We start from the raw sequence: 26,928 nt of genomic DNA, 5'->3' as shown, positions 1-26,928 counted from the left end.
GAAAGAGACGGATCTTGGGGTTGGGATCCATAGTCATCTGGGTTCTCAGGGTTGGGGTTCGTACAGTAAGTACGAACTTGTAAGTGATCTTGGGCCGAGCACCCCCGGCCCCCATCCCGTCTTAAAGGTGCATCGTCGGGGCTGTGCAGCATCCACCTTGTGCCATGTATGACTAAATGTTCTTTGTGGTAAGGGGAGGGGCTGTTTTAGGCTTCGGGAAGCGGCTCAGGGGATACGTCTGACAAGTGGAATATGAACTGTGGCTATGAACAGGGGGTGATGATTAAATACCAGGGATTCATTGCGCTTCAAACAGCAGTGGGTGGAGTCCCATCCCACCGCCATGTAATCCAATTGGTTACCTGCAAACCACATTACTGCACCCTCACATGGGCTGTTATTTAATTTGAGGTCGTCCGTGGGGGGCAGCCCATTTCAGCGCCACGCTGCCTTGGGGGGGTGGGGGCAGATATTCTGTTGATTGAAGGGTGGGAACACGCACCACCACCACCACCCCCCACCCCAGCTGGGTTATGGTGGCAGATGGCAGGAAGCTGGAGGTGCAGTGCATTAACATGACTGTTTGCGAGGGTGAGTGGTTCGTGACCCAGGGGTGGAGCGTTTTTATTTCAGATACTCCTGGTCCTACAGTCCCTTTCACCAAGCGAAATACTGCAGAGAGAAGAGATGATGAAATAAACTGTAATGTGAAATAAACCTGACATTATAAAGGTAAAGTAGAGTGGATGGTGCTGGATAAGCCAGGCTATGTGTCTGTCATCAGTGGATCTCCCTCTTTGGAATGGGCTTGAGACAAATAACCAGTCAGAGAAGCATTGAAAGCTGGCAGTGGAGGGTCATTGAGGGGACTTGGCCAATCAGAGGAGAGATAAAATGACAGTGCATGCTAATTTAACAGGCTCTATAATATTAAATAATGTGGGGAATGTAGTACCACACACTGTACCACTGCAGGATGGATAAAAATATGGAATTAAATAAATTGATGCAGCTAGAAAGATTTAGTGTGGTTCCAGAAGCTTCCGAGTTTCCATGGTGAATCCATGCTACCTGTGTGGAGCGGAGCAAAGGTTAGAGTCACTTTCCGCATCCCCGTGCCGAGATGGCGCCGTGTCCTCCTGCAAGAGGCTGCTGATGAAAATCCCCACATTGCGACTGCGGGCCCCATGGCGGCCACCTTTGGCCGCTGATCAGAAGTAAAGCGTGTTTCCATTAACGAGGGGCTGTGTGGGGCCCGTTTGAAGGGCCGTTTGTCAGCTGGCCCAGCAGGAGAGAGGCTAATGGTAATTGCAAGGTCGCTGTGGGCGCCCGGTGATTTGAAGTGGATTCCTTCTACGAAGCAGAGCTCCTGACAGGCCATTAACAGACGGCCAGCTCTGGCGGAACCATGGCACTGACGGAAGCACGGAAGGGACAAACTGCACAGGGGCCCGAGCGAGTCTAAGAATGAGGATCTTCATTTGCATTACAGCAGAAGTTCTTACAAACTGATCCATACAGGCCAGCTAAAGCTATTTATCACAAAATATAAGTAAATTCAGTGGTAGCAATCCATCGGGGGCGTCTGAAATGAAACTGCATTCCTAAATGAATTGCAAAGAAAGATCTTTTATGGATCAGCCAGTCAGCACAAGATGAAAGTGGGTTTTTCTTACCCATCTCCTGCTAACTGTTTTGGGAGACTGGATCGGGGGTCATTGTTTTGAACCCTATCGATTTTTATATCGAGTTAAAATGCCAGCCGAGGCCTTGGGGTGTGACGCAAGCACAAGGGGGGTAGGGGGTGGCTGACTGGGGGTGGGAAAAGTGAGGCTGTTTTTTAAAGCATTGTACATGTGGGAGTCAGAGGTCACAAAACACCAGCGGGGTACCCCCCCGAGCACATCTGGAAAGGAGCACACCCTTCACTGAGCCACTAGCTTGCCTCGAGACTGCCCGGCATGTCAGATAGGACTAAAGTCTGGAATGTTCCCTGCAGTAAAACACACGCCTTTCAGCAGCTCTGCCAATTAGAGTAGAACACCATGAAGTATCGACTTTACAGCACGATGCTACAGGAGTTGCTTTTATTTTGTGCTGATCGGTCAGCCCACAAAGTTTCACCCATAGCAATAATGTAAATGTTACATTTAAAAGCGCACCATCATAGGGCTGGTGTACAAACGCACATTTTAGAGCTGCTGGGTAGAGTCCACATAAATGAAATTTTTTTATCAGTTCCTGTTGCCCATGATCCTGGCTAGGGTCATCCTCAACAGGATCCGCAGTCACTACCAGCGACCAGCTCATCTACCAGCGACCAGACCAGTCTGGTTTTGCACCTAAGAAGTCTGCTATTGACCACATCCTGGCACTGAGGGTTCTCTTCAAGTTCAAAAGCGAACATTGGCAGAGTTCCTTTGCAGCCTTTGTTAATTTTTGCTGCCCTGTGGGAAATCCTGAGATTTTGCGGGATCCCCCTGAAGATGCTAGACTTTCCATTGGTACTGTGAGTGCTGTGTAGAGTGGAGGCAGAACCTCTGCGTTCTTCCCAGTTGATTCTGGGATTCGCCAGGTCTATGTTCTTGCAAAAGATTCACCGATGATGACTTTGCCGACGACACTGTGATCTTTGCGGGGTCCTGGATAGAAAAATCCAAGATCCAGGCCTTTAATGACCTCTTAGGCACAGACATTAGCAGTGTGTTTGTCTGCAGAGAGAATGTCGACTGCGTCAAGACTCAAGAGGTTCACATTTCACGGCACAGACATTCATGTCTTTGGTGACTCAGAGTGGGAGAGCATGGGGGTCGCTGGAAAGGGGTGTGTGGCTCCCCATATCTTAGCAAGAGGATGAAGGCCCAAGTCTTTAGAGACCTGGTCCTATCCAGCGACCTGAGACGAAGACTGGATTCCTTCTGCACTGTGTCCCTTTGGACGATACTTGGGTACAGCTGGTTTGACTTTGTGTTGAATGAGCAGTTACTTGGAGTTCGGATTGAGGCACATTACCTGTATTGTGAGAGAGCATCAGTTGTGGTATTACGGCTTTGTGGTGCGATTCCCTGAGGTTGACCCGGCTTGAGGACCTGAGCAGCTGAACCACATAACACCTGGCTGTGGCAGATAGACGGTAATTTCCGGAGGATGGGACTAGACCGCGTGTAAACCTGGGGGGGGGTTGCCAACCATGATCCCAAGGTGTGTCATCATGTGGTGGGTGCGGGAACATTCTGTACCAGTGCATGCTCCTCAACCTCATCTGTCCTGCCCTGTTCCATTTAAATGTCCATCCCCTCGCTTGCATCCTGTGATGGTCACTATATTATGTAGGGGGTTAGGCTCGTTTTGGTCTATAATATTAGGCTCTTTCAGTGGATTTGGGGGGGGGGGTGGCAGAATAGAGCCCCTGGGAAAATGACTGGGTGACCCTGACCTCTGCTTTTGTGGGGGGTGGGGTGTTCACTCTGTCGTTTCCTCATCTTCTTCCTTGAAGTGAGTGTATCGACTGCCTTCAGTTCAACAATGAGCCCCCCCCCCCCCCCCAGACAAGGGTGTCCAAAACCACTGTAAATACAGCTGGGTGTTTGCCGACGGGCGTTTCAGGTTTAACTAAGCGGGGCCGAAGCCTGTCAGACATGACGGCTCAGTGTGAGAACATCGGGTAGAAGGTGCTGAGGGGGGCGCTGTCACGTTAGCGTGGTGGGACACGGACAGGCAGCTTCACGACCCGCTGGGCACAGACATTGCTGCAAACGCTCTCGCAGTGATGGGCCCTCACTGTTTCCGTTGTCTGTGGCCCCAGAACGACCACATTTACCGATGTGAGTGCTCACGCTTAACACATTATAGTACTGCTCGTGTAAATATATGTATTTAAATGTGATGTGTTCTGCTCCTGGTGTCAGTCCTGCCTCCTTCAATGTGTGGTGTCAAGGGAGTCCCCCAGTGGCCCGGCCCGGCCCAGCGCTCCTGGTGCCGTGCTCCTCGGCGTCTCCTGGCACGGACCGTGCTGCTCATCCATCTTCTTTGGCGATATATGGCGATAAATGATCCAGATTTATTTTGGCCTGTCAGGAATGCCGGAGCACCTGGCGCTGGCGATGAAATTAGCTCCCGAAATGCGCGTTTGTGCTGCCAGCCTGTGATTGATGCTTAATACCTGATTATTTTATATTTAAATACCCTCCCGGCACCAGAGGACACGGGGGGGGGGGGGGGGGAGGGAGAATCGCCTGCCATGTAGAAAATTATCCGGCCTGCGATTGCTGTGCTGCCAAGAAGCGGGACCCAGCCGCACTCGAACAAGCCATTTAAGACGGCAGCTCTGATGGTGTTTGATAATCATGCAAATCAGCGGTGGTAAATGTCCCGACAGCCGGCTCGCTCGCGATCGCTCCCTGGTGTCAGTCAGCAAAGTGAATCCGAGGACGAATACCTGCCTGACTGATGAACCCCTACTCCCTGAGTATGACCTTTTTATGCTTAAGGTCCTCTTAGCTGGGATTAGGGCTTTGTTCATAGAAAAGAATGGATGATCCCCACAAAGATATCGAAACAAACGTGTCTGTGTGGGTTTGGGTGTTTTCTCCATTTTCTCCACATAACACGCTCCATTTAACATTCCCACTTCTCGCTGACCTAACATTATTTTTTATTATTCGTTTACTTCGGCCTTTTGTTCTCCCGTCACAAAGATAATAGTGAGCACAGATTCTCATGGTGATAAAATCCACAGTGAATATATAAAACCGTGTAACGTGCAACAAGAGTGCAGGCCACTGAGCTCTACAGGTATTAACAGGCTTCAGCTCTGCTGAGCAGGGGTGCTCATGCCCCCCCACCTGAGGGACACGTCCAGCTCAGCACCCCCCACCCCTCACCGCATGTCATCTGTCTGTACCTCTCCTACTCACAGCCTGCAGACCTGGCTTTTTCAAAGCCTCTGCCCAGAGCCCCAGCTGCAACAAGTGCCCCCCCCACAGCTTCACCAGGGCGGAGGGCTCCACCTCCTGCCAGTGCGAGACGGGCTACTACCGTGGAGAATCGGACCCGGACAACATGGCCTGCACCAGTGAGCGCGCCCTCCATTTCTCTACGAAACACACAGGCAGAACGTTCCAGATTTAATGGCGATATTTCGTTTCCTCCTGGGAAAATATGGCACATCTGCTCTGACCATTATGTTTAATGTGTTGCTTTTAATGTGAACCTTGCAGTAAAGAGGAAAGTCACATGAGCTGCATGCGACCAATCGGCGCGCCCGATGTGTCTTACGGAAGTCGGCCACATTCTCGCACCCCCCCCCCTTTCCACAGAGCCCCCATCCGCCCCCCGTAATGCCATCTCCAATGTGAATGAGACCAGTGTCCTCCTGGAGTGGGTCCCCCCGGCGGAGACGGGTGGCCGGCGTGATGTCAGCTACAGCGTGGTGTGCCGGAAGGTGGCCTCGGACCCGTGGCGCTCCGAGGAATGTGGCGGTCATGTGCGCTACCTGCCGGGCCGGTCAGGCCTGCGGAACTGCTCCGTCATGGTGACTGACCTGCTCGCTCACACCAATTACACCTTCGAGGTGGAGGCTGTCAACGGCGTGTCCTACCTGGTGGCCCCGGTCCGGCGGTTCGTCACCCTCAACGTCACCACCAACCAGGCCGGTGAGTGGTAGGACTGGGAAGGGCCGCTCGATGCAGCGCCCACCAAAGCAGCTCTCTTCGTCAGATATTCCTCTAGTTGGGAAAGCTAGGCGCCGCTGAAATGGAGTGCTGACGGTACTCGCACGTCCTCATGTTCCGCTAACAGTGGTGGAATCTATTATCGCACAAGACACTTCTTATTTAGCAACTACAATGAAACCAAATCAGGCCGATTGTGCGTGGATGCAGTGATTTTATTAGCTGCAAAATAATCCATCTCTGGAAAAAATACTGCTCTGGAAAAAGTTGAGAGACCTCAGCAACATTGTTAGTCTCACTCATTTCTCAGTTTTTGAGTATGTGGCTGTGTAAATTTTTAAAAAATTTTTTGCGAACTCTTCCCTGCTTCTCATTAATGAAGGGCCTCTTCCCTGCTCTATGCGTCTTCAGTCCTACTTCTAGGAGCCTGATATGAACTGTCCTACCAGTGCACTTCACACCTGCATTTAATGTTTTCACTCCTTTTGAAGGTCATTTGATGTCATCCTGTGATTCAGGAGAAACTGTCGCATAACTTGACGGTCATCTCTGGCATTAAAAAGTCGCTTCTGCCCTTTACCAGTTTAGTTTTTGGTTGTATCCAGTTTCTCCTGCTTCACGTTGCTCTTGTGTACTGCTGTTTTAGAAACTTAGAGCCTGGAAGCAACCAGCCGCTCAGTGTAGCCTTCTGCTAACAGAACCAGGATTCATTAATGCAGATTCTTAAAAAATATGGAGTCATCTCTTAATTTTTTTCCAGAGTTGGAACTATAAACAATGCCAGGTAACTGTAAATTTAAGCAGAAAAGTCTCTGCCAAAAACAGTCTAAATAATAGACCTTAAAGTCTCTTCCCATGCTGTCAGCACTGTTCTCAGCCATCCTCACGCTGACTGTCCTTGAGTTTCCTCCCAGCTGAAACAGGTCATGTGACACACAGGGCAGCCTAGACCCCCTGGCCCTATCGTTTAGCAGTCCCTCTGCTGGGTTAATATCTGATTCCTCTAGCTCCCCGCCGGCTGGCCAAGCTGTTGGCGCTGAAGCCGAGTTAGCTTAGCCTCACAGCCCTCGGCGTCTTGACTCTCAGCACAGGTTTGTGAAATAGCGGCGCCCCCTGTAGGGCGGGCTGTTCTGCCGCACTGCAGCAGGACAGCCCCGTGGGTAGCACAGAGGATTCCAGATCCTCAGTGCTTCTTCTGTCATTGTTTTCTTGGTAGTTAGGTGGTGATTAGATGCTGGTGAAGATCCAGTCGAATTGGTCAGTTGTTTACCCAAAAATGCACTCGGTTTGGTCAAAGGTACAAAGAGTTGTGGAGATGAAGAATTAGTAGAATGGGGAAAGTCAACTGTAATAGGAAACACAGACAAACGAAGCAACAAAGGTAACCATAGCATGGTGAGTACAGCGCCTGCTCTGTACTCCGGTGAAAAGGAACAAAGGTTCGAGGGCTTGTCACCTCCTCACGTCTGTGCATGAGCTGTCCGAACCTTGACAGACCAAGGGCTGACGACCCTGGTTAGAGAAATACCCTCACCCTGAGCTGATGAGTAATCTGCTTTGTCTGACTGATTACTGTAATTACCGGTACGGCTCCCTCGTGCGTGAAGGGTTTCGGTGAAATGAGGGGGCCTTTCCCCACTCCTCTTTTAAGGCTGGGATGGATTTACAGTCTTTGGTGACATTAGCCTTTATTGCATTACTGCCCATTACACACCCCCATTTCCCACTAATCTTTTTAGCTTCTATTGACAATAATGCAGGTCCTTTCATGTTATTTGTCTTTTAATGCCATTGGTATTTGTCAAACTTGAGGCAAAAAAGCAGTCTGGTATTAAGAATCACAAACCTTTTTTTTTTTATCAAATGTTTTCCGTGCTCTGTAACTAAAGGCTTGACAAAAAAAGGATTTTCAAATACATTCATGGTTGCCGTTTGTTTCTGTGTTTTTGTGAAGTGGGGATTTAAATTTCTCGGGTCAGTAGCCTTTCTGAGACGCGGGACTCTCAAAGTGACATGGAGGGGTGGGGAAAGCCAATGAAACAGCGACGGGAACTTTGTTCCAGACAGATTAGCATTTCAAACGCGCAGGAAGACTAAAAGGGCTTTAAAGAGGATTTATTATCACCGGGGCTTCCTGGGGGAACGAGCGCTCGCTGAAAAGCTACAGGAAAACTGCTTACCGGATCACGCCGCCATTACTGACGCGCAGGGTGGGCGTTAAAGCCAACATGCGACAGGGAAATGGGGTGCTGTAACTGGGACCCCCTCCGCTGCAATCGAGTCCCACCGTAACCAAGGCCCCCTCCGCCAAAACTGAGGCCTCCTCAGCCGTAACCGAGGCCCATACTGCCCTAATCAAGTTCTCCTCAGCCATGACTGAAACTGGCCGTAACCAAGGTTTCCTCCACTGCAGTCAAGCCCCACCGTAACCAGGGTCCCCTCTGCCAAAACGGAGGCCTCCTCAGCTATAACGTAGGCCCCCTTCACCATGGCTGAGGCCTGTTTTTCCCTAATCAAGGCCTCCTCTACTGTGCCCTAGCCCTGTTCTGCTGTAACTGAGCCCCCCCCCCCCCCCCCACCACCACCACCATAACTGAGGCCTGTCTCGCCATAAAGGAGCCCTATTTGCCATAATCAAGGCCTCCTCTCCACCGTGACCTGGAACACAGTAACAAACATACAAGTGCAATGAATGGAGTGCTTGGGAAAGCACCACACTAACACTGGTAATAACTGTCACTAGTATGTGGTGGTATCCTAGTTGAATGACGCATGGATATTGAGATTCTACTCAAGTTTTGCGGGTGGAGTCGTCATCTGGGAGTACGTCTCACAGCCCTGTCCCGTCCACGTTAAAGGGCGCCTCGCAACCGCTGCCGAGATCCGAAATGCAGGGGCCCCGCGGGCGCTCACTCAAGCCGTGGCCCTGCATGCGATGCCTCCCGTTAGGGGCCGTGCTGTAAATGCCACATAAATTAGCATCCTGACTTGCAGACGCCCTTTTCCATGGAGTGACGTGGAGCCTGTTTGCTTCTGAAAGGGCCCCCATGCTGCGCTCATCTTCATTAACATCTTTTTATACCATTTTTGCTGAAGGAGCGAGACCCTTTTTTTACGAGGAACCAGGTGCAGGTGTGAATAATCGCTCTTTTTAAATGCGGGGCGTGACGGATGCACCCCTCCCCACCGCACGAACACGCCATCGATCCGGGCCGCCCGGGCCCACGTCTCCTTTCCTCAGTCAATATCCTTAATTACTTGTCAGTTAATTGGCCTCGTTCTCCGGTGTGCAGTTACTCAGGTCTGTAATGTGCCTGCCCAGGTGGACGCGAACTCGATCTGTTGGGTTGCCGAGGAAAAACCAGGGGGCTGCTGGGGATTTGCGGGGAGCGTCTCCAGATGGCACCCCCGTCAGTGATGTCAATAAATCACTCCCAAACTAGCGCCTCCCTGCCCGCGTGCCGCCTGTCGCCGGCGGGCGAGCCACCGGACGGGTCTTTGTTCCCGAAGTCCGGCGCGATTCAGACAGCCTCGCTTTCACTCGACGTCGGGTCCTGGCTCGCATTTCAGAATGAGATGCACTTGATAGTAACAACACACGTGATCATTATTGCTGTCCAAAGAATGCTTTTGGTATGTTAATACCGCCATGTTTTTAAATGGCTCACAGCGCTATGTTGGGCTAATCTGCCACATCGTGGTCTAATTGAGGACTGCCTGCCCCCATCCCCCCTGCCTGCCGGCTTGCGAATCGGCCCCCCCTCGCGCCAGTCGCATTTCTGTTCTTTCAAAGTCTCCCTCGCTGAAGTGCCAGCTTTGGTGGTGGATGGGAGGGGTGCTGTTAGGGGGTCAAGCCCTGGCATGCAACCCACCTGGCAGAGGACAGCGTGCACCCTGCTTTGTGTGCAAACCAAAGAGTGGCTGGGGGCCATGCAGGGGGAGGGCAGTACTAGCCAGACAAAGGATGAGCTGTTTGGAGGCGCGCCGCAGCAGAAGCATTTAAAATTCAGACTGATGCTTGGACAACATAATAAAAGCAAAACAGAAGGGAGCTGTGGAGTAGTGGCTCAAAACAACACTCTCAGTAACACTGTCAGAAGAACACTATCAGTAACACTGTCAGAAGAACACTCTCAGTAACACTGTCAGAAGAACACTCTCAGTAACACTGTCAGAAGAACACTCTCAGTAGCACTCTCGCAACATTTTTGTCTTTGTGGGAAAATGTAAGGCTGCTAAAATGACAATAAGATGCCAGAATGATTAATACAGCATCTACACAACCTGCAAAACATTAACGTTGTGTAAGATATTTTACTTCACTGTCTCAAAGAGTGTTCCAGATGCTGGAAACTGTTTATGACTAGAAACTGTTTTTCATTTACATATATTTTATTTTTTGAGTGGTTCAAAAGTTTAAGCACAAAGTGTTGGCTGGCTCCTCTGTAGGCTTCTGAAGAACACTTGGCATAAGGACGCGACTGAGTTCACACTGCATAGGGTGCGTTTCGTGATGCTCGTAGAGAGAAATCTCTTGAGTTGTTTGTGAGGTGGCTGCTTCCTCGTTGTCGCGGGGGGTTTGGGGGACAAGGCAAATGCCAGAGCCAGAAATTCTCCATTTATTTCGGCTCCACGTTCCTCCGCTTGCCAGGAATTCCTGCAGCTTGCATCGGTGCACGGAGCGAGCAGCTTTGGCGTTTGAGAAACGTGGCCCGTCTCCGTCGGAGGCCTTAATTAGTGTATTTTCACTTTGTCACTTTTCCCAGGATGTGTGCCTCCTGTAGTCCAAGTGCTCAGTCGGCTAAGGAGCGCGTGAGCCAGATGGGGGGCGGGGGGGGGGGGGGGGCGCACTCTTAAAACACCAGCCTGCTTCCCTTTGCTCTTTTGTGAGAAACGTGTCCGATCAGGGCTCTTCGAATCACGGTCCTCAAGATCTGAGCACCGCTGGTTCTCCAGCCTTCCTTTACCTGTGAAGCCTCTGTGGCCAGTAATCGTTAGACCAAGTACCTGGGAGAACTGAAGACAAGCAGTAGATTTGCAATCAAGGTCCAGATTTGAAGGACACTGGCCTGTATGGTTCCATTCACAGACACACAAGTGTACAAGAGCGTAAAAATATTACCTAAAACCATATACGGTAATTATCATTCCATTTGGTAAACATAATTGGTTTAACCTCATAAACAGCTTTGACAGTCTCCAGAGGACTTGTGGCACTGTGTTTATGAATCGACGCCGTAGCTGCTTTTGTGTGTGTGTTTGTCCTGTCATCCATCTCGGCTGCGTCTGAGGATCGGGATCCCTGGAGCCGCTTGTGAAAGTCCTCTGAGAGCCACCGCTCAGCCCACCTTCGCCCAAAGTGGACCTCCCTCATCCCCGTATCCCCTTACTGTGTATATTCCATTTCAGCCTTTTAAGATTGGAGCGATTGTTGTGTGCGTGTGTGTGTGTGAGCGTGTGTGCGTGTTTTTCCCTCCCTGTCTTCCTGAGTTGGGGGGTAGGGTTACCCTTTTGTTTGGAAGGGCCAATCTGAATGGGATACTGTAACATAAAGGCTGCTGCCGATATCAGGTCTCCACCTTAGGGATCACTTCAGTGCACTTAAATGCTCTTTATCTCACGGTTACAGTCTGACACTTCCTTTGAGATACACAGAATGGGCTCGAATTTCAGCGTTCCTCATTTCACCGGACGAGATTCTGGCAGCTGCAGGCTCAGCAGGGCATTGAAGAGAAAAGAAAATTCCTGAAAAAATAAATCTGGTTAATGTCCCTGCGAACCATATCCCCACCCAAAAATCATGACCAGTTTAAACCCTCTGTGCACCAACGTAGAATGTGAACATGAGACTCTGCGGATCTCGGTGCATTTTCATAACCTGACTAAAAGGAGACAATCGTTCATGCGGTTAAACCAATGCTGGTGTAACCAAGCAGTATCTCACTCATGGTAGCATCTGAAATCTAGAAGCCATGCTTCCTTATAAAAATTATTAATTACTTTTTAAGACGGCAAACCACCGCCTGTCGTATTGTTGGATTCACGTTGAGGTGGTTCTCTGGGGGATTGAACCGTAAGGCACCTGTCAATGGCGTGAGTAACAAGGAGAATAACAACCGCCCCCCCCAACCCCGGCAGCCCCGTCCCTTGTGAGCGTGGTGAAGAAGGGGAAAGCAGCCAAAGACAGCATCGCGCTGTCGTGGAAGGAGCCAGAGCGGCCCAACGGCATCATCCTGGAGTATGAGATCAAGTACTTCGAGAAGGTGAGTGAGACTCCTCCCTTCCTCAGCCGCCTTTGCCCTTATATGGTAGATCAATAATAAATAAGACAGCAACAACGTTGCTCGACTATATCACGCTTTCTGTATATTTTCCTGTTATTTCCTGACAATGGGGCTTCATATTCAGGGCCCAGTGTACCCATTATGAGATGCCAGATATGCGGCAGGTCCACATATAAGCGTAGTATCACCATACGGCGCAGTAAAGCTCATAGTGTGTTGCACTAGTGCGCCGGACTCTTAGTGTCCGCATGACGTCATGGGCTTTTTAAAAACCAGACAGTGCTTTGGCCTCTGGAATCGCCTGGCCGGCCACTTCTTGACTGGGTCTTTCTGGGGCCAGCAGGATCAGGAGACCAGTTACACCATCATCAAATCCAAGGAGACGGAGGTGATCGCGGACGGCCTGCGACCCTCATCCGTCTACGTGTTCCAGATCAGGGCGCGCACCTCGGCTGGCTATGGTGGCTTCAGCCAGCGCTTCGAGTTCGAAACCAGCCCCTACCGTGAGTATGGTGCCGGCCAGACGCTTGCATGGGGGATTATCTAAAACACGCGTGTGTTATTTACAGGTGAGTGCTGTGTAGGTTTCAGGGCACGCTTCTCTCCACGGTAACTTGCCCCGACAAATCCCCACGTGCCTTCAGGGCTTTCAGGCCAGCTCGTCTGAGAGTCGCTCTCAGGCAGTCTGAGGAGAGTCATTATCCTGCGTCTCCACTGGAGTGAAGTACCCTTTCCCACGAAACGTCACACTGCCACAGAGAGGCAGATGCCTCTTCTAGACAAGGGGGTTGTTATGTCGCGGGCCACTTCTCCTCCCTGTAATGTCATCGTGAAAAAGTCGGCTTGACCCCACCCTCAAGCCTCATTCATGCATGCGGTAACCGTTCGTTAGGAGTCCGAGAGACATCCGTGGTTGAGTTGTAGCGCTTGTTACCTGGGGGTGCTCTGGGTACAGGGTTGCCATAGAAATGCATACGCACAAGCACACTCTGGCTTGTTACGTGACCCCTACCTGGCTATAACCATCCATCCCCAAACAGAATAGTGGGGAGGGCCACACACATAATTACCAACTTAATTTCTGCTTCATTCTTCCATCAGAGCCAAAGCATATTACAGGGTTTTTATAAATTGTAAAATGTATATTTAAACTATTCTATAAATGTTATAATTGTGTGTTTCTGTCAGTGCCATGCATTGGGTCAGAGATGAAGCCTGGCATGGCATTGCTGTTAACATTAGCATTAGAATTGGTATTGTGTTGGCATTAGCATTGGTGTTAGGTGCCATTAGCATTGCCATTAGCGTTGTTGTTAGCATTGGTGTTAATACTGCTGTTAGCATTGGCATTAGCGTCGTCGTTATTGTTGTTTGTGCTGCCGTTAGCATTGGCATTAGCATTGCTGTTAGCATTGGCATTAGCATGAGCATTAACAGCTGCTTCCTTTCCTCGCTTCAGCAGTAGCTGCATCCAGGGACCAGGGCCAGCTTCCCATCGTGGCAGTGGCCGTCATCGTGGGCGTGGTCCTGCTGGCGCTAGTCACTGGCTTCCTGCTGAGCGGAAGGTATGGCGTCTCGCCGTCTTCCCTGCCTCCTCCCCGGCCCGTCTGTCGGCGGACGCCTTGGGGCCACCTGCGCATGCTGTGCTGAATTGCTGATTGGTGCTTGGTAATTCAGCATCAGCACCTCAGTTGTGATTGGCTGTAAATGACTTGGAAAGAAAGCACCTTTTTAGGGGCAAAAAGTACATTTTTATTCGTTCTGGCAGAGGCCAACGACCAGTTAAAAAAGAACAAGCTGTAATTCACATAGATACTGGATGTGAGTTACTCATTGATAGATGCCGTACGGCCTGTCTGCGTGTGGCCAAGTGGCTGTGTCTGCGTCTGTTTGGCCCAGTGCCTGTGTCCATATGTTCTTTTTCATGCGTCTGTCATTTTCAGCTTATTTCCGTGAACCAAACTGTAATTGAATTAGCTAGAGGTGTGGGTTTTTTTTTTTGTGCGTCATTCCCTCTCTGAGCTGGCGGAGCTGTAGCGAGGCTGGCGAGAGGGCAACGGCGGCGATTAGGCGCCCGCACGGCTGGTTAAGTCAGCGAGACATCGTAAAATGCTGCATGACTCGACTCTCCAAGGGGATTGATTCCATCCCCTGTCCTGTAATGGTGTCTCCAGCTCAGCAGGGATCCTCACTTGGAATCTCCTCTCTTGGAATCTCCTCGCTGATTTTATGGCACCATCCAAGGCGTGTGCTCCGTCCCTAGCCGCTGTGATCTGACATACGTCAGTTATGATTTTGGGAAGACTTCTACGGATATCATTTTATGAGGAATATCAGACTGAAATTGGACTCCATCACTAACTATCCCCACGCCCCCATCCTGGGGCCACAGCGATCCGTCACAGCAGTGACTGTAACCATTCCTTTCACGCACATGGACATGGTGTTTGCGGGAAGATCTCTTCCAGTGCACACCCAATCTCTGTCTACCTGTCTGGGTCTCAGGTGCCTTCAGTTATCCAGTTGTCAGTGGTGGTGGGGGGGGGGGGGGGGGATGGGGCTGCTCAGGAGAGACGACAGGGCAGAAATTGATGGGACTGTGGGTTGCAGGCGCTGTGGCTACAGCATCGCGAAGCAGGATCCAGATGAGGAGAAGATGCACTTCCACAGCGGCCTGCGTGAGTCAGCCGTAGGGGGCTCTCGCTGCTGCCCCCTGTGACTCCCTCATTCCCTTAACCAGTGGGAGAACCAGTTTGCTCCCTTACTGGCTTGTTTAAGTGTTTGCCACCTTCGCCCCTCTGCCATCCCACTGCAGCGGAACCTCACATACACATGCATGCTTTTCAGGTCTGCTGGTACTTGCACAAAGGGAATAAGTCCCTTCCCCTGTATTACAGTCCAGTTCCCCGGTGTGCGTACATACATAGACCCGCACACCTACGAGGACCCCAGCCAGGCCGTGCACGAGTTCGCCAAGGAGATCGACGCTTCCTGCATCACCATCGAGAGAGTCATCGGGGCTGGTGGGTATGGACTGGCCTGTTACTGCCAGGTTTTAGTATGTTTAACAGCAGGTGGCGTGTCGGTTAAGGTCTTTAGGCCAAGCGGCACCAACTGGACCTGCTGCGTAAACGTATCACGGATGCCATTTCTGGAGAGATAGCACAGTCTGTTTCTGAGGACCTGTTTTATATTTTTTGGTGGCAATCATGGGATTACTCACATCTGCCAATGGGGGTCATCCTGGGGGTCATCCTGGGGGGACGCATGATGAGCTCAGTTATGTTAAATGCATGGTATTCAATGACCCCCCCCCCCTCCATTGGATGAAAACGCCCCTGGCTTCCAGCCTGTCCATCCTTTATCATCCCGACATGGACAGCGCCTCTACAGGAGCTGCCATTTTCAGTCTCTTAGCCCCACAGAAGGATCCTATTATATTATATAAGCAGAGACTAAAGCGGCCTCTCAGAACCGCCCTGCCGTCAACCGCTGCGTCTGTAACTCACATAATAATAATATTCTGTCAGGTGGATCGTTCCCTTGTTCTGATATTTACAGTAGTAAAGAGGACCTCAGGTATGTATCTTTAGCAAACATGCACACTGCTAATTTTATTTTTAATTGTAGGGGGTAACAAATTTGTTTTTTTCCCCCTGTGCACTTTTACCCTAAATGTCACATTTTATCTCTGTTTATTATCTCTATTTAGAGATGAGTTGCATAAAATTTTAAATACCAATAAATGTTAAGGACAAATTTAATCAGGGTTAATATTGGGGTTTTAAAGTCAAGGATTTTTTAATACAAACAGGAATCAATAAGTAATGAGTTTTCCACAAACGTAATGTATAATGAATATTTTTTCATATGCAGTGAGTGTGTTGTCCGCTCAGTTTGTCCGTCCGGCTTACCGTAGGTGAGTTTGGGGAGGTATGCAGTGGGCCACTCCGACTGCCTGGAAAGAGGGAGTTCACGGTGGCCATCAAGACGCTGAAGGCGGGCTACACTGAGAAGCAGAGGCGGGACTTCCTGGCGGAGGCCAGCATCATGGGCCAGTTTGACCATCCCAACATCATCCACCTGGAGGGTGTGGTCACCAAGAGTAAGTGTGTGGTTATGTAGACACACAGTAAGTGAAGGTGGAGGCGGGAGAGGCCGTGCGGTTAATCTTGGTGCCGGTAGCCGCCGGCCACGAATCTCACCGACATGGACACGTCTGACCCAAGGCTCCCCTTACTTGCTAACCACTCTTTTGTCTTCCTGCTCTGCAAAGGGCCCCGAGTCGGCATCTCTGCCGCTGGCCCTCAGTACCTGCTTTCTGAGATTTATCTGATGGCTCTGCTGAGCCAGCTTTCCCCCGTTGGCCATTCTGGGGAGGGGGGGTGACATGGTGGGGGGGTGCCCATGTATCGTCCGGATTGGCTGGACTAGGCACCTCAGGCACGTATGGAACACGGACCTTTGGGGGGGGGGGGGGGGTTATGCTGTCTGTATGGCAGTGTGCACATGACCTTGAGAAGCCTGGAGGAGCAGGCAGGCTGAAGTCTTTTGGGAAATACATGTGACAACAGCGGTGGGGAAGCGAGGCCCCCTCCTGGGACGCGTGGGATGATAGATTGTTGGGACTGTCTCTGTCCTCCATTATCACACCAGTCAGCAGGAACTGGGGGCTTGAAGGCCGACATCTGCGTGGAGGGGGGGCAGCCCCACCGCACCCCGCCCTGCCCCATTTGGGCTGGGGGGACAGAGCCACCTTCTGAAATACGGGGGCAGGGGCCTGACCTTCATCCGTGCTTTGGCCCTATTCTGCTCATGCCACCCCCTCATTGGTCATGTCAGTCAGGTGACTGGCTCTGTGGTGATTGATGGGGATTATGGGCAGAGACCAACGTAACTGGTATGCTAGTACGCGTTCACCGTTAAAAACGATACGTGCGACAATCGATTGTGGTAACTGTAAATGCGTACATGTTTTATGTGCATTTGCGCCGAGATGAAAACAAAATATAATGCATTTTAATCTTCATACGCTAACGCAACTTCATTTGCAGTATACGGGTTAAACCGCCAGGTATTTTCTTGTCATAGCAGCGCGAATGCACATAAAATGAGTACGCATCTGCGCTTTTACAAACAATCGATTGTCGCACGTATCGTTCTTAAAGGTGAATACGTACTTGCGTACCACTTATGTCCATTCCTGATTATCGGTAATGAAGGATTTCACTTCAGTCTTTGTGAAATTTTCCCCATTTCCACCCATCTGGACTAGCCGCTTAATCTCCCTTTAGGCACGATGCCCCAGAGGGCCAAGCGCTGAGGCTGCAGAGTGTGTCTCTGCTCCATGCTCCTCAGCGCCCCGCAGGTTTCCTCCAGCGATGTGGGCTCGGTCCGTCCGCAGTGGGATATGGCCAAATGTGTTTCCTCAGGGCCTTTTCGTGGACAGATAATTACAGCCCAGCAGGGGCTGCACCCAGTCCCCAGCAGCAGGATACCCGTGTTGGGGGAGGTTTTACAAACACACACTGATGCTGCTCTCAGTGCTTATGTTACTATTCCACCCAAGGCAAATGTTTGACGACAATTTAGTGAGTTATTTATACAGTGCTGCTTGTATAGTTTAATACTGGGATGCATCACTTAATAACCTACCGTTTACCGACCAACTGCCTTATCGACCAAGCCCCCACAAAAATAGGATATATCAAATCGGATGGCATCCCGAATTGGACGCAAATAGACGTAAAACAATGGCATTGTGACCTTCTTACAACACGGTCGGTGGTATGTAAACAAACCCAGTTACAATAATATTCTCAAGCCAGTGCTCTTATTTACGTGATATTCGTGTGTATTCCTGATATACTTGTACGGGGCAGTATTCGGTATACAGTACAGTACTGTACACTACAACTGCCTTCACATCCTAGAAAACTCCATTGTTGGTAATAATAAAATTTGTGTGAGAGTATTATTATTAATATTATTATTATTATCATTTTATTATTATTTTTTTATTATTATTATTACTGTATTATTGTGTGCATGCCGTATTTTATTATTTGTAATTAGTTATTGCTGTAGTTTTACAATATGAGATATGTACAGTACCATGTCTGCTGTATGTGTACACAGTCTATCCTGTAGATACTGTACTGTTTGTAGTTACAGTAATATTTATGAGTTTGCCTAATGACCAAATCCTCTAACAACTGCCTAGTTAGAACCATATGTGGTTGTTAATCAACGCATACCTGTATCCAAACTCTGCACTCTGTTATATTCCATAGGATTATTTAAATAATTTTTTTTTTTCATTCTCTGATGTTCAATAATTTGATTTACTCTCCCCGATGTGAAACTAACAGCCTTAATGCATGATGCCACCTCTCTGTTAGCGTTGCCGCCACATTCCATTATCTCTGTACAAAACACCGATATTGATTTGTAATACAATTATGCAGTTCTTTAGAGCATTAACATCGAAATAAAAAGGACACATCTTTGGAGGTTTCTCTGTTAATTAATCTTGTGGCACACCGGCAAGCCAGTGGAAAATTAAGTATGAAAACCCTTCTGTCGGTGTGTAACTGGCATGAAATCCACTCGCGGTCGCAGGCGCTAATTAAGGCAGAAAGGTGAGAGCGCAGCTGCGTGGCTGTGCGCGATGTGAGCCGTGTGACAGATCGCCGCATGCTGAGAGGCACCCAGGAAAAGCAGACCATGCGCTAGGAGCTAATTCCTGCCCGCATTTCCCTCACTCAGGTAAACCTGTGATGATCATCACGGAGTATATGGAGAACGGATCGCTGGACACCTTTCTGAAGGTACGCCTCTCTCTGTCTCTCCAGGGCTCGTGCTTTATATGTTGGGGGCGTCTGTCTTTTCACGGAGGCGTCGCTGAGGTTCCATCTCTCATTATTGCTGCATTTGTCCACTGTTCCACAGTGCTGCCCGTTTATGAACAGATTTGAGGATTTGCTTCAGTGGTGTGATCCAGGTTAGGCGCACAGTCAAGGGCAATACTTTTCCCTCCATTTTTTATTTACTGTACCGCCTCCTGCCCCAAGAGGGCAGCCTTTGTGATGACAGCAGTTCAGAGGTTGTACTGTACAAATTAGAGCTCTCCGCTTGCTGCCATTACTAACTCTCACAGTGTCAGCGCGAATTAGCCAGTACAGCAGAGCTGAGAGGAAAGGCAGACGAGCTCGCCTTTGCATCACATTTGCATAAAAATGAAATCATGTTGAACAAAAACAAGATTACAACTTAAAGACGAGGTTTTCTGCTTAGACTTACATTAAACTGAAATCTTAATTATACTGGGCGAGTCACTGTAATGTTTTCCTGTGCTGTTGGTTTTTGCATTGACAGCAGTTTTAGGATGCATAATTAAAAAAACTATTTACTTTTTGTTAACAAAAACGTCTTTCCTGAGACTTCTTGCCTGGCAGTGGGGTTGATTTGTTAATGCAGTTTGTCAGACATTGGTCCATCTCAGATGAGGCCCAAAAATCACACCAGAATGGAAACCGTGAGTGCCGGCGACGGGCACTGTCAGCCAACCTGTGCAGAGGATTACGAGCCTCCCAACAAACTGGCGCCTAATTGGACGTGCTCCGTTTGTCCCACCCACAGAAGAACGACGGGCAGTTTACGGTGATCCAGCTGGTGGGCATGCTGAGGGGCATTGCATCAGGCATGCGCTACCTCTCCGACACGGGCTTTGTGCACCGCGACCTGGCCGCCCGCAACATCCTGGTCAACAGCAACCTGGTGTGCAAGGTGTCCGATTTCGGCCTGTCCCGGGTTCTGGAGGATGATCCGGAGGCCGCCTACACCACCAGGGTAGGCAGCAGAGGCCGGGCCTGATGGACCATCCCGGGTTTCTGCGTACTGATGTGTTTGAGCAATATGAAGCAGCCTGTCGCTGAAGGCAGGATAATTAAATCCTTCCGTTGTCTCATGCTGTCTGTATACTTTCTGGCAGCAAACTCCCCCTCCCCGATTTGAAGCTACTCCTGTGATTCCCTCCCTTCCCACCTCCTTCTTAAAGACAGCCTGGGAGAGGCCTGGCGGACTCCTGTCAGGGATGTAAAAGCAGAACCTTCAGGAAGCCCAATTAGCCACTCTGGTCTGAATCGGGCCCCCTCCCCCACTCCCCATGTTTCCGCTGTCTTCCGTGGCGGAGGGGGGAGTAACTGTCTAGGGGCGGGGCTGTCTGAGGAGCGAATCTCACCGTACCTCACTAGTGATCAAACTTTTCACACGTGTCTGTTTTGTTTCAGGGTGGGAAAATCCCCATCCGCTGGACGGCCCCCGAGGCCATCACCTTCCGCAAGTTCACGTCGGCCAGCGACGTGTGGAGCTACGGCATCGTCATGTGGGAGGTGATGTCGTACGGCGAGAGGCCCTACTGGGAGATGAGCAACCAGGATGTACGTACACCCCATATTCACCTGGGTGAATGCCTGGTGCTGCGGTTCATGTGTACAGCACATAAATGCTGTATGAAATCCACACATAGCTTAGGAGTTTAGTTTGAGAGCCTCACACAGCTGGCCTGTGCAGTACGAGACCCTCAACGGCCGGCCTGTGCAGTACGAGACCCTCAACGACCGGCCTGTGCAGTACGAGACCCTCACACGGCCGGCCTGTGCAGTACGAGACCCTCAACGACCGGCCTGTGCAGTACGAGACCCTCACACGGCCGGCCTGTGCAGTACGAGACCCTCACACGGCCGGCCTGTGCAGTACGAGACCCTCACACGGCCGGCCTGTGCAGTACGAGACCCTCACACCATTCCCCTATGCAGTTTGAGAGCCTCACATAGCACATCATTAGCTTTCTTAGCCTTTAGTGCCGTCTGGCGAGCAGGGTGTGGTAATACTCAGTAAGACAAAGACCAGGCACACAGACAGACAGGGGCTTAGCGGAGGTGCAGAGACCCCCTAAATGAGTATCTGAAGTCTCCCTCAACCCTTGCACTTTCTATCAAGCACGTTAATGAGAAACAATCACAGTGGGCAATTCTCTCCTGTTTTCCTCCCATCTCCAGTGAGTTAAAAGGCATATTTTCTGGGGTCGTTTAGTTTACCCTCTTAACCAGGGGGACTTCAACTCTGACCTGTTTATACAGCTGGGGTGGTTCAGGTTAAGTGCTTGAGTCACGGGAGCCATGGCGACCGGCATGCGTGGGCGCATGCCTCTTTATATGGCGCCCAGCATCCGCAGGGACCTGCAGGGGCGGCTCATGCGGGCATCTCCAGCACCTCATAGGGATTCTTCTCTCGCCTCTGCACAGATTGTTTTATTTACCTCCGGAGGAGGGTGACACTGGGTCTGGGGGCTCAACGGTGGAGCGGGCCTTCATCTCCTGTCGCGGGCAAGGGCGGGGCTGGTCTCGGGCTTTGCGGGGGCGTCTCCCTGAAGGAGGTGCAATCTGCAGTCACGTCTGTTTCAGACCGTACCCGCACCCCCCTCGACTGAGTGTGATGGCTTCATCCCAGCGTCTGATCATTAATTCCGCTACATCATTAATCCTCTACGGCGCGCCGGGGGGGGAGGGAGGGGGCGTGTGATGTTTTATTTAGGACTGCTGTGCCAGTTCCTCTGATCTCCTCTGGCTGCGGGGTGGTGGGGTGGGGTGCAGCGACTGGCGGCGCTGAGCCCTCACATCCGCGTTCTGTTTGGGGGGGGCTGTCCACATGACCATGGGGAGTGAGCCGGATCAGCTGCCCTGTCCCGGGGTGCTGCTACCCCAGGTCTAGCCGGATCTCACAAATGGGGCCGGTCGTCCTTGATTTGAATATTTTTCTGAAGAAGGAATACAGCATCTCCCTGAGAAATGTCACAAGATGAGATAAGAGCAGAGAAATCAGTCTCCCAAAATAAAGCAGGCGGCTGGACCTGGGGCATAACTCTGTAAACTCAGTAACGGGCAGGTCCCCTGTGGGCCAGGCTGCGGGACAGTAGCCGTTGTCATGACAACTGGGAGTGGGCACACATCGTGGTAACGATCTTGCGGCGGTCTGCCCCCACCCTCCCTGGCCCAGGTGATCAAGGCGGTGGAGGAGAACTACCGGCTACCGGGCCCCATGGACTGCCCGGCCGTGCTCTACCAGCTGATGATGGACTGCTGGCAGAAGGAGCGCAACAGCAGGCCCAAGTTTGACGAGATCGTCAGCCTCCTGGACAAACTGATCCGGAACCCCATCTCTCTAAAGACCCTCATCAACTCCTCAGACAGGTGGGCCCCGGGTCCAGTGGGGTACCCCCCATTGCCTGGTACCCCCCCCCCCCAGTGACATCACATTGCATGTTAAACTTGTCAAAGCCGTCCCTCCAGGTTGCTTCTGAGCACAGACTGAACACGTGCATCTAAAGAAAAGACAGTGATCTGTATTGTTACATATTCTCACCAATTCTGCCAGTCTTCCTCGACTCCATTTTTACATCACTGTTTACTTGCCTTTCTCGAGAGCCATGTTTCTACAGTGAAGGTTTATTTGATATTGTATAATGTTTAACAGTAGCTGTCTGAAGGGTTTGTCATCCAAAACTTGGGCAAAAAGCTGATGCAGCACTGGGCCAGCATGCATGCAGAGTGCATGCGCTAGTGCACCTGCGCCCCAGCGCAGCACGGCGGCCTCCCCGCAGCTTGAGTGACATGCCTGCCCCCACCGGCCCACTCACCGGGTCTCTCCCCGCAGGGAGTCCAATTTGCTGGTGGAACCAAGGTCCCTGGACGGCCTCATCTTCCAGTCGGTGGAGGATTGGCTGGAGGGCATGAAGATGGGCCGATACGTGGAGACCTTTGTGGAGAGCGGCTACACCACCATGGAGCTGGTGGCTCAGATGACTCTGGAGTGAGTCGTCCGGCACTCCCTGTCAAAGACACCAAATCGCTGTCGGCTGAGCTGAAATGCCTTTTTATCCGTCTGTTGTTTGGCAGTGATCTGAGGAGGGTGGGCGTCAGTCTCGCTGGACACCAGAAGAAGATCGTCAGCGGCATCCAGGAGATGCGCGTGCAGATGATGAACGGCAGCGTGACGTTCTAAGCCAGGGCTGGGGAGCCCGCTGCCTCTCCTGCATCCCAATCTGCACTATTTTCCTGGGAATGTTCGAAAATTTTGAAACATACACAAAAAAATAGTTTTCGGTCATTCGTCAGAGTCGTCAGCATGAGCAGGGATAATTCCAGAACAGCGGCCACTCGGAATGGCCCGGCAAGATCCCCGAATTCCCGAGAGCAGCTGGCTAGCCTCCGGGCCCAGACAGCCCGGCCCACACGGACCTCCTAAACCCAGGGACCCCGGATCCGTCCTCTGTAGGGCACGGGAGGTCTTTCACAGGAAGGTGTTCTGCAATCACACGTTACAATGAAACCCGAGTATCAGAAAGCAATATGTAATGTAAAGCCAGTTTCTTTTTCATTACAGACAGGGAGATAGTTGCCATATTCATGTATTAAGGGAAAATCCATAAAAAAAAAGTAGATTTGCTATTAGTCTTTAAGGTACCTCGAGGTGTAAATAATGTAAAATTTGGTACAAACTTCAGGACCTCATTTTTGAAGAGATTCTACTTTGTACACTGAGATATAGATGTGTGAGAGCAGGAAGGCATGCAGAACGGTTTAGAGAAGAAGGTACTAATGTGGCCCTTGGTGTCTTAGGCCAGACCTGGAGTCTAAATGGGTGTTTCTGTTCTTTGTCCATTCTTAAATTTGCCTTTGCTGATCAAACGAGCAGCTTACTGTTAAACTGAACCCACGGAGAGAGTGGCTGCTGAAATCGTTTAAACGTTTTTAAAAGTTTGGTTTGTAATAGCGCTAGGAGTTTAGGATCATGACGGTGAAGCCTTTGCAGAACGTGGCCCCATAAAATGCTAATAGCCAGCAGTGATTTTAATTCCAGCTAAAGATTAATCTTTGAAACGTAGACATGTGTTGGGTTTAGATGTGTATTAGTGCGCTGAATACGATTTTCCTTTGATGGTGTAGCTAACACCAAGTTAGCTTTACAGTAATGCCCTGACCTGTCCCCTGGAAGCTAAGCACAGCCAAAGCAGCAGGCTGCAGGCCGACCGCTCGCCCCTCAGTTCTATCAGGGAAGGCAGATAGTAAAGAGCACAGCCGGGACAAATGCCAGGGACAGTCAGTGCACCAGCTCACCAGCACCAGGGCCAAGATTGCCTGCTTTCATCTCTTACAATGAAGCTTTTTTCATTTTGTGTGAACGGCGTGTAAATTGGAGTGGATATCTGCTTCTAAATAGGTTCAGTATTTATTATTAAAGCTTTACTGATTATTTATAAAAGTAGTGTAATTGTTGATTATATATTGTATACTTGAAGTTTTTTTTTCATTTGCTTTTTGCAAACAGGCAGGTAAAAGGACATGTCCTCTTTCTGTTCAAAAACTGACTGGCTCTACGATTTAAATGTGTAATGAAAATGGAACGGGCTGGGGTCGGCGAGAGAAAAGGGACCCCCATACCCCCCTCCCCCTGCACAGCACATGCAGTGGTTCATCCCTTTTCTGAAGGGTTTATTGGAGCCGTGTGTGTCTGTGAGACTCTCTCTCTATATGAACAGTGATTGTTTTATATATCAGGAATTAATTTATTGCTTTTAATGAGTGTGTTTGCACATATACTTGATTAAGAGTACTAGGTAACACCGTTCTGCATGAGAAAATGTAATACGGCATCTCGGGTTGGTTGAATGGTGCTTAACTATGCTATTAGCAGTTGATAAGGTTAAGTAGCCACTCGGTGTAAGCATAACTCAGCGGGTTGTGGTTACACAGAATGGCTGATGAATCACCACTCAGAGATGTAGTTTCCATCCATAATACCCAGATCATTTCCTATGTTGACTGCAGCCATTTCTTAAATAGCTTAAAGTTAATGAAGACAGGTCAGTCTTTTCAGTCTACCAGGAGTGGTATTTAAGCGTAAGGTGATAGGGCTGCTTTGATATTTACATGAATATAAAAATCTTTTGTGGTCAAAGTAAAGGATTGTACAAATGTTAGTCAAGGTTGGGAACAGACAAATTTCCACAATTGATTTGACAGAAAGGCCTTTAGTGTCCCTCAGACAGAAATTGAGATGTTTTGATGGTAGGATAGGATACTGATTATTATAGAGACAGAGCGATTACTGTCTTGCACAATTTGGTGGTTGTAAATTTCCCAAACAACCCTTTTAATGTCCGTGACTCCAGCGAGTCAAATCGGTGGTCACAGCTGATAAACCCGTCCTACTCCGTCTCGTCCCTGTATTCCATGTCTTCTTGTCTACATCTCTCCTTCTCCTTCTCCTTCTCCTTACTGTTAGCCCACATTTTAAGTGCCTCCTTCTTTTTGGCCTGAGTTGGATGTGTCTCCATGACCACCCAGAGTAGACAAGCTGAGGCGCCTCTGCTCCTCTTCATCATCTGCTCTTCGAATGTGAGACAACTTGATTCTACGTTTATCCCCCAGTGCCGTCTAACACGATGCCCAGACTAACCTGGGCTGTGGAAAGCACTGCGAGTTTACTGATTACGTAACATATTTAAGTCGCACTTTATACACAAGTCCTCCTTCATCGTATTGACACTAAATGATAAGCTGACACATTTTGTTCCCGTATAGACTGTGCTGTAAATTGGTTGGCTGAACCTGGCTAATGCATTTTTTTAATCTAGTTTTTCTGTCATTCGCTAAGTAACGCTTTCACGGATGCTATATTGAACATGCGCAACTGAACGCCAATAAATTAAGGCAAGTCATTTGTTACGATGTGCTCTTTGAGGTAACCACATCCAGAACAGGTTTTACTGTAAGGCTTTGCTAATTGCTAATTCCCCTAGATTTCCATGGATATTCCATTGTTAATAGCTACATGTCTCATTCTGACCTGTTTATGTTCACAGTTCTTGTAGTTGGGATCATGGATTGATAGAATGTTCCTGATGTGCAGCACATGAATGCCATTGGTTGGATAGACAGACTAGATCCATCTCATGTTTTTCTTGCACTTTTGTTATTAATTTTTGTCTGGTAAGTGGCTTGTGGGTGGACATCAACCCAGCAACAACCAGGAACTGAGGCTTCGGTTTAGTGAATATTGCTCTTCTGGGGCCACGAGTTAACTCAGATTTGATAAAAAAATATATATATATTTTGCTGATGCCAAACCAGAAACTGAGATCTCTTCTGCTTAGATTTTGTCTCATACATCCTTGTGAAACACTTTTTGAGAAGCTAATTGTAAACCGGTCATTCTGAAAGAGCTAGTCACTGAAAGAAGCTAACAAAGGTTGGCGTGAGTACAGTTGGCTTTGTGTTTTCCTGGTTCCTGAGCAGTGGTGGCATTCGGAGCGGGGACCGGCGCCGTTCAGAAGGATGAATCTTTGGTCCTTCTTCGGTTGATAGCGGGGTGAGAGAGCCCCTGTCCAGACGTCCAAAGCTCGGCCCCTGCAAACACTCCTCCTGTGGAGTCTGGACCTCCTGTCCTTCATGCAGTTATAGAAGAGCTTCGAGAAGTCATACCAATGGTGTTCGTTCGTCGGCCTCCTGGAACTGTGTGTGTACTTGGGTTGTGTTCATGTTTTTTGTAGTGTAAGATATGAAATTTTATATTTTTTCATAAAAAAATAAAAGCAAATGACACCATTTCTGTGTCCATGGTGAGTTTTTCTTGGTTCCTTTTAGTATACAGACAGCAGCAGTGATGTCATAATGAACCAGTAAATGAGCCCACATCACCCAGACCGCCTCAGTGGTGCCGTTAACATTCTGGTTGCAGCTAGGTGCCACCGAACTTCCAGGCCTGCTCTGCTGAGGAAACAGTCCCCAGGCCGGTAAGTAAGACCAGCAATTAAGAATCAACATCTGCCAAATGTGCTCAAGATGGTTAAGGGTGTCCCTTTTATGATTGTTGTGGGTTAATAAGCACATTAATGTATGGGATGCACT

General features: G+C 49.7%; 1 protein-coding gene across 10 annotated transcripts in view; it reads left to right on the top strand.

The window, feature by feature from the left end:
• LOC125746603 (ephrin type-A receptor 5) overlaps nt 1-26,602 on the top strand; it is a 114,880-nt gene extending 88,278 nt beyond the window's left edge. For 5 of the 10 annotated variants that reach the window (XM_049020774.1, XM_049020772.1, XM_049020775.1 and 2 more), the window contains 14 exons: nt 4,919-5,074; nt 5,319-5,654; nt 11,811-11,935; nt 12,297-12,459; nt 13,416-13,521; nt 14,567-14,634; nt 14,854-14,979; nt 15,876-16,061; nt 18,725-18,786; nt 19,598-19,807; nt 20,248-20,397; nt 22,016-22,209; nt 22,673-22,828; nt 22,915-26,602. In XM_049020774.1, coding sequence (XP_048876731.1) covers nt 4,919-5,074; nt 5,319-5,654; nt 11,811-11,935; nt 12,297-12,459; nt 13,416-13,521; nt 14,567-14,634; nt 14,854-14,979; nt 15,876-16,061; nt 18,725-18,786; nt 19,598-19,807; nt 20,248-20,397; nt 22,016-22,209; nt 22,673-22,828; nt 22,915-23,020 — 2,144 coding nt within the window. In that variant the 3' untranslated portion in view covers nt 23,021-26,602. Of the gene's footprint in view, nt 1-4,918; nt 5,075-5,318; nt 5,655-11,810; nt 11,936-12,296; nt 12,460-12,525; nt 12,647-13,415; nt 13,522-14,566; nt 14,635-14,803; nt 14,980-15,875; nt 16,062-18,724; nt 18,787-19,597; nt 19,808-20,247; nt 20,398-22,015; nt 22,210-22,672; nt 22,829-22,914 lie in introns of those variants that run through there. The other 5 variants (XM_049020778.1, XM_049020776.1, XM_049020777.1 and 2 more) reach the window with 5 other exon arrangements.
• The last annotated feature ends 326 nt before the right edge of the window (nt 26,603-26,928 follow it).

The sequence above is a fragment of the Brienomyrus brachyistius genome, chromosome 7 (genome assembly GCF_023856365.1).
Source record: "Brienomyrus brachyistius isolate T26 chromosome 7, BBRACH_0.4, whole genome shotgun sequence".
Classification (NCBI taxonomy): domain Eukaryota; kingdom Metazoa; phylum Chordata; class Actinopteri; order Osteoglossiformes; family Mormyridae; genus Brienomyrus; species Brienomyrus brachyistius.
Note: the sequence above shows the minus strand (reverse complement) of the source record. Positions and strands in the feature narration are given on the sequence as shown.